At 41.3% G+C, this 7,500-nt stretch overlaps 1 protein-coding gene across 1 annotated transcript in view; it reads right to left on the bottom strand.

Annotated features, from left to right (window-relative positions):
• The window catches only part of cntn2 (contactin 2), a 158,942-nt gene that overhangs the window by 114,788 nt on the left and 36,654 nt on the right, over positions 1-7,500 (bottom strand). Inside the window, exon 6 of the mRNA XM_070549098.1 lies at positions 7,339-7,500. This exon is cut by the window's right edge and continues 51 nt beyond it. Within this exon, the coding sequence (XP_070405199.1) occupies positions 7,339-7,500 (162 nt within the window). The remainder of the gene's footprint in view (positions 1-7,338) is intronic.

The following is a 7,500-nucleotide window of genomic DNA, read 5'->3' as shown; positions in this document are numbered from 1 at the left end:
AACTTTGCCACACTTTACTTTTAGGTGGTTTATGAATCTGGGAATTTTATACTAATTTCATACAATAGCATTACGTTTTAATGAATATTTCAATTTTGGGCGTGATCATCAAATTTTTGTTTACCAATTTTTCTTGCAAAAAGATTTGGAGGCTTATAAAATATAGGTAGATGTCCCACATCATAAAGGAAATCTAGGAATATTCAGAGATTTTTGTAAGAAAGCATAGATTTATTATGAATTTTCGACTTCATGTAAGTTTTTCATTATTGTTGAATAAAAAAGTCTTTTTTGTTAGGAAGTTTTTTAAATATAGAGTAAACATAAATCATATAGAACATTCCACGTGTACCTATGGTGATCTGTGAATTTTCTACTAATTTTATAAAATATCATAACTTTTTAATTAATATTTTAATTTGGGGCGTGACAATTAAAAATGTATTTACCATTTTTTTCTAGCAGAAAGCTTTGAATGGACTGATAAAAAGAAAAAAACTGCATTTTATTCCACATGTTGACGTTGCCATGCGAGAATATTTTGTTAATTTTGTGATAATTTATTGTTTTTTTTTAGGTTTTTTTTTAATTATTGGATCAGTAAGTCATACAATGAAAGTCATAGTTATTGAAATAGCATTGACTCTAGAGACATTAATAAGTATCAGTATTATTCCCAATATACTGTTGACAATAAGATAATTGTTTGGTAATCTTTACATGAAATATGAATTTTGTAAGTTTTTGTTTCGGCCAGTTTAATTATAAATCTCAATATATTGTTTTATACAAAAACATGTAATTTAGAAACAACAAAATAAAAACAATACATGTTTTTTCATGACCCCATGATGATCAAAGAATATTTTGAAAGTTTCTTTAAAAAGAAAAAAATATTTTAATGAATTAAATCAGTTTACTCTAAGGTGGTTTATGAAACACATAAAATGTAGTTCTGATCTGAGCACCCCCTTGTGTTTAATATTAGGACTACTACTGATTGACAGCCACGAATGCAAATATTATTTTATTTTCAGATATGTTTGACATTTTTTATCCTTATAAAATATAAATAGATGTCCCACATGATAAAGGCAATCTAGGAATATTTAGAGATTTTTGCAGGAAAGCATAGATTTTTAATGATTTTTTAACTTTGTGGTTTTTTTTTTCATTATTGTTGAATAAAAAAGTAAATCATTTATGTTAGGAAGTTTTTTAGATATAGAGTCAACATAAACCATAAAGAACATTCCACATGTACCTATGGTGATCTGGGAATTTTCTACAAATTTTATTAAATAGCATTACTTTTTTAGGAATATTTTAATTTTGGGTGTGACCATTACATTTTTATTTACCATTTTTTCTTGCAAAAAGCTTTGAATGTACTGATTCAAAAACAACAGCATTTTATTCCACATGTTGACATTGCCATGTGAGTATATTTTGGTAATTTTGGGGTAATTTATGGATTTTTAAGGAGATCAATTTGATCAGTAAGTCATACAATGAAACTCATAGTTTTTGTTGAAATTGCAATAAATATGGACATTAATAAGTATTAATATAATTCCCAATATGCTATTGATGATCATTTAGTTGGCTGACAGAGGCAAGGCCAGAAAAACTGAGTGCTTGTGGAAGAAAACCCATCTCCACGTCCATCTGCTGCCCTAAAGGATCTTCTGACATCCTTTAACTCTGCAGTCAGAGACACGAGGGTTTCCTATTTCTCCAACCTGGTGTCCCAGAGCAAAGGGAACCCCAAGGTGCTGTTTAACACCATCAGCAGCATCGTCTCTCCTGCCTCTCCTACAGCCTCCATCCACTCTGTTACAGACTGTGAGAACTTTCTGTCTTTCTTTGTGGACAAAGTCAATAAGGTTAGATCTAGCATCTCTCCTTCAGCCTTATTGCCGCCTCTCCCGACTCCAACCAGGCCCATCATCCTAGATAGCTTTGCTCCTGTTTCTTTGCCTGAGTTAACCAAACTAGTTAACTCTATGAAGACCTCTGCATGCCCCCTCCACATCTTACCCTCATCTTTGTTTAAAAGTGCTTTTCAGTCCATCGGTCCCAGTGTGCTCTCTATAATTAATGCTTCTCTGGTCTCTGGTCAGGTCCCTGCTTACTTTAAGAACGCTGTAATCCACCCGCTTCTTAAAAAACCGAGTCTCGACCCCTCTCTCCATAGCAGCTTCAGACCCATCTCTAAACTTCCGTTCATCTCCAAGATCTTGGAAAAGGTTGTGGCTAAACAACTCACAGCTGCTCTTGATGAACATAACATCTATGATAGCTTCCAGTCAGGTTTTCGTAGAGCTCATTCTACTGAAACAGCTCTTCTTAGGGTCTCTAATGACCTTCTGACTCACAGTGATGCAGGGGACTGTTCTGTTCTGGTCCTGCTGGACCTGACTGCAGCCTTTGACACTGTTGACCATCACCTGCTACTGGAGAGGCTGAGAGACTGGGTAGGCCTATCAGGATCTGCTCTGGAGTGGTTCTCCTCTTATCTCTCTGAGCGCTCCTTTTCTGTGGCCGTCTCCAAGTTTAGGTCCTCCACCACCTCTCTTACCCATGGTGTCCCACAAGGTTCTGTGCTGGGGCCTCGGCTCTTCCTCCTCTATCTGCTTCCTCTTCAGCACATCCTGAGCTCCTTCAAAGGAATCTCCTACCATCTTTACGCAGATGACCTCCAACTGTACATCTCCTTTAAGCCCCATGAGATGTCTAAGCTGCAGCTGTTACACACCTGCTTAGACTCTATCAAAGCCTGGATGGTGGGAGCTTTCTTCAGCTAAATGAAGATAAGACTGAGATCCTCATCTGTGCCCCAGACAAGTTGGTTCCCAAAGTCAGAGACTCTCTTGGTCAGCTTGCTTCTCACACCAAACCTTCCATCAGGAATCTTGGCATGACCTTTGACCCAGCTCTCACCCTGGATTCTCATGTCAGTTCTATTGTTCGCTCTTCCTTCTTCCATCTCAGGAACATTGCTGAGTCCCATTCTGTCCCGCTCTGAACTTGAGACAGTTCTCCACACCTTCATCTCCTCACGCTTAGACTACTGTAACTCTCTTTTCACGTGTCTGAGCAGAACCTCCCTGAACCGTCTACAGGTGGTTCCGAACGCCTGTGCTCGGCTTCTGACCAAGTCCTCCAAACACACCCACATCACCCCGCTTCTCCTCCAGCTTCACTGGCTGCCAGTCCACTTCAGGGTTCATTTCTAGATCCTGGTTCTGGTCTATAGGGCCTTACATGGACAAGCACCATCTTACATTGGTGATCTTCTTAGTCCCTACACCCCCAGCAGGTCCCTGAGGTCCAGTGATCAAAGCCTACTGGTTGTGCAGCACCAGGCTAAAGGTCAAAGGTGGCAGATCATCTGCTGCTGTGGCCTCCAGACTCTGGACCTCTCTCCTCCTGAGCCTGAGATCAGTGGACTCGGACATACCCATAGTCTGTGGACAAGGATGACTAAATGTGATAAAGAAATTAGAATACTGAAAATTGCTCTAATGGCACAATGCCAACTTCTTTGTGCTAGCCTGGCCCGGCCCGAGGGGGTGGAGCCCCAGCCCGACCCGGTCCGAAAAGGTTTTCAGGATTCTCTGGCCCGACCCGAGCCCGACTTTTTTTTAACCTTTCATAATGTTTTAGCGTGATAGAATGCTCAGTGTTCTAATTATCTGTGAGAAGCGTTCTGCAGTAAAAGAAAAAAAGATAAGAAATAAAAACAGCATCTGTTGGGTATTTTATAATTGTATCTTTTTGAGGCCTAAAAGATGCCCAATTTGTGTTATTAACACTTCATGAATCTCTGTGTTTGCCAACTGTGGCTGTTCATGAAAGGTTGAGCAGAGAAGCTCGTTTGCAGTCAAGGATGTTGATTGTGGATTTCCAGGATGTTGATTGTGGATTTCCAAAGAAACCTCTGTACCTCTGTAACCTGACAAGGCCCCGCCTTCTCCATCCTTTGCTAAATAAAACCCCTGGCTAACTGAGAATACATGGGAGTGACGTGGGGAAGCCTCGGAGGAGGCTTCCTCTGCGTTGACTCTCCATTATTTTGGGGGCTCAGGGTAAAATGTCTCCCTTGTTGTCATGAGTGTTTATTTCAGGTTCCAGGGTTATTACCTAACATCTTGGTGGAGGATGCGGGCATGCAGAGCTGGTGAGCTGAAGGCTTTCCCCAGGAACAGAGGGGGGCTGGTTAGCTCCATGGAGGGGGTTTCTGCGCCCAGCTCTCGCATGACGATTCATGGACATTAGGGCTGCAACAACGAATCGATAAATTCGATGAAAATCGATTACTAAAAGCGTTGGCAACGAATTGCGTCATCGATTCGTTGTGTTGCGCAACTCTTCCAAAAGCCCCCTCCCCTCCCGCCCGCCGTTGCGCGCAGACCGGTGGAGAGCCAGCAGGTGTTTGGAAGAGGAACATGGCAGAAGCAGCGAGACCCCAAAAAAGTAAAAACTTCTAAAGTTTGGGAGCATTTTCAGTTAAATCAGGCGAAGACATTCGTTACCTGCAACGTTTGTAGGTCAGACTTAGCATGGCACGGGAGTACTACAGTGATGATGCAGCGTCTTAAACGCAAGCAAGTCAGAATCATCAGCAAGGAAGGAGAGAGCCCTGTGTCCGGGTAAGTTAAAAACTTTTCAAAAGTGATTCACCCAAGCCCCGGATTATTACACAGGCTAGACATGCCCTAAGCTCGTTAAAAAAAGTCTATAAAATTGTAAGCGCGACGCTATTAGATAGGGGGGGGGACTAGCGCCGCTGCGAACCGGTTCCGCCGTCACATTCCCGCAGAAACTGGTTGATCACACCGGGCCAGACTACTAGCATGTGGCTTTACAACCACAATGTCCTCAGAAGCGAAAACGCTTTTAAAAGGGAGGGAGGAGTCCTAACTGTTGCTGCAGGCGTGTTGTGTGAGAGTGCAGTTATATACTGGTTAATATATTTTTGGGTTCAGTTGCTTTCATGTGGCCTAATGTGAGTCTATTTGGGATCATTGGAATGATCAGCAGCATTTCTTGATGTGACTTTATGGCAGTTGCCCAGGGCATCATTGCAAGGAGGATGGCATTCATTTACTTTTGTTTTATTTGGTATTTTTTCAGTCATTTTTGGAAATAGTGATTAATTTTGATTAATTCACAGCCTATGTTTAATTACATTTAAAAATGTGTTGTTTGACATCCCCAGTTATAATAAATGTCTACAGATGAGATCAAACAAAACAGATGAGAATTGCCCTTAAAGAGCAAGTCACCCCCAAATAAACTTTTTTTTGCTGATAAACTAAATAAACGAGTGTCTAATCGTGCTGCAGACACGCGTCGTCAATAATTTGGCACTTCAGTGCATCTTAGTTAAAATTTAAATATTCTGCCTAAAACTGGCAGTGTTGTGCCGTTGTCAGGTAAAAACTCTGCACTGTATTTTAATTTAAATCTGCCACCGCTATTGGCTAAGAAGTATGCTATGATGTAAACTGGTACATTATGATGTCACAATGCTGTCGTGAGCCTGAGTGTGTGTGTATTTGTTAGCGGCTCCGCCCTCTCGGTCTGTCAGGCAACAGCATGTGTTGCATTTTTCAAACATGAAGCGGGAGTGGAGTTAGACTCTGGTAGGGGGTGACTTGCTCTTCAAGCTGTTTAACTTGGACCAAGCATTTTAGGTCACAGATAGGTGTAGCTTAGGGTCTCTGTCTATACACCTTATAAGACAATTTAGGTGATGGCATGTTGTTTTTCTGCTATTGAACTGTTTTCTAATAATGTTGCGTTTAATAAAGTGAAGGAAGGAGAAAAATAACGTTTCCCTAGCAGTTTTTAAAAATGTCCCTATGTAATCCGATTAATCGATTAATCGTGTCGAGACCCCATCCGATTAATCGATTATCCAAATAATCGTTTGTTGCAGCCCTAATGGACATTATGAATAATCTACTCTCTCTGTGTGTGTCGTCCTTTAAGGTAATATGGGATAAATGAAAAATTACCTATCAGCATCAATGCAGCTTTTCTTTCTAACAGAGCGCATTTTCAGAGCGGCAGATTAAATAAACGACCCCAATTAATAAAGCGTTTGTAAATTTAATCTGCCGCTCTGGAAATGCGCTCTCCAGTTAGAAAAAAACAGCAATGAATGCTGTATTTTTTAACTGCAGAACGAATTTATTCACAGAATAATAGAATGCTGCCGTTTTCATGAGAATAAACGAATGGTTTCTGACATCAAAGTGGACATAAAATGGCATATGAGAACAGGGGCACACGTTTCAATCAGCAGTTTATATCGGCGCATTTATAAACCACACACACCTTAACTGAGCTAACGGTGCGTGAGAAGCAGGCAGGTGCTGCTGCGTTTGTGTTTCAGGTTTTTTTTTTATGAATTTGATTAAAAATAAAGGCGCCCGACCCGGCCCGTGTCCGAGGTAATTACACAGTCATCGGCCCGAAGCCCGGCCCTCGGGCCGTCGGGCCGAGCTGACCCCCGGGCCTAGGGCTCCAGTGCAGGGCTCTACTAGCTAGCACATGAGTTAGTTGACCAAATCTTCACCGTGTTTTTTTAACAGATTCAACTCCATCCCCCTAAAGCTGAAACAGGCACCACCAGGTGTTACTATTAGGTTACAATTCTAGACTACTGCCTATGTGTATATACATGTACCTTTGTTATTTTTTTTATATCCTTTAATACCCTTAGTGTTGGTGCTGCTATAACAAGTGAAGTTCCCCTCCATGGTATCACTAAAGTCTATTCTAGTCTATTCTATTCATGAAATTAATGAATATTCTATGCAGAACATCACAAATCATAGGACAGACACTGCAGTCTCTATTTCCAGAGAAAAACATTCTAAATGTTTCTAATAGGTGATGCTGCAGTACAAAAAGTTTTTTCTCAGCAAGTGCAAATTTCTGACAGATTTTTTACTCCTGCATCTTAATTTCAGCATGCCGGTTGGAGTGAAATTAAGAGCAGGTACAAGAGCGTGCAGGAGGGGCGGGGCCAGTTAAGGAATGAGGAAGATGGCGGCCGGTGGGGTGGACTTGCGCTGGTCGGCCTGGAAGCCGTTGATATCTGCCTGCAGTTGTAGTCTGTATTTATTTTGTACAGATGGTTTTTATCTGGACTGCATTCTCTTGTTTCACCCGTTTTTCATGACCATGCCCAGGGCAGCACTTTGGTCAGCTCTCATGCTGTGTTTGAAATGTTCTATAGAAATAAAGCGGAATGATCTAACTGTGCAGCTGTTCCCAATTACTCATACTGACACATCCAGGGACCACAGACAGACATCCTACCATCTGGCAGTACAGTGAGTGGGTTGGCCTTGCTGAAGGTGCTTTTGGTGCTGATGTCCAGATTTATGGTGGTGAAGCAGAAGTAGTTCCCACTATCATTTGGCTCTGCTTTGGCCAAGTACAGGTTACCAGTAACCTGTGAAACAAACCACCGCCCATCTT

This window comes from Nothobranchius furzeri, chromosome 3 (genome assembly GCF_043380555.1).
Source record: "Nothobranchius furzeri strain GRZ-AD chromosome 3, NfurGRZ-RIMD1, whole genome shotgun sequence".
NCBI classification, from domain to species: domain Eukaryota; kingdom Metazoa; phylum Chordata; class Actinopteri; order Cyprinodontiformes; family Nothobranchiidae; genus Nothobranchius; species Nothobranchius furzeri.
The sequence above is the reverse complement of the archived record's forward strand: the minus strand, read 5'-3'. Positions and strand labels throughout refer to the sequence as shown.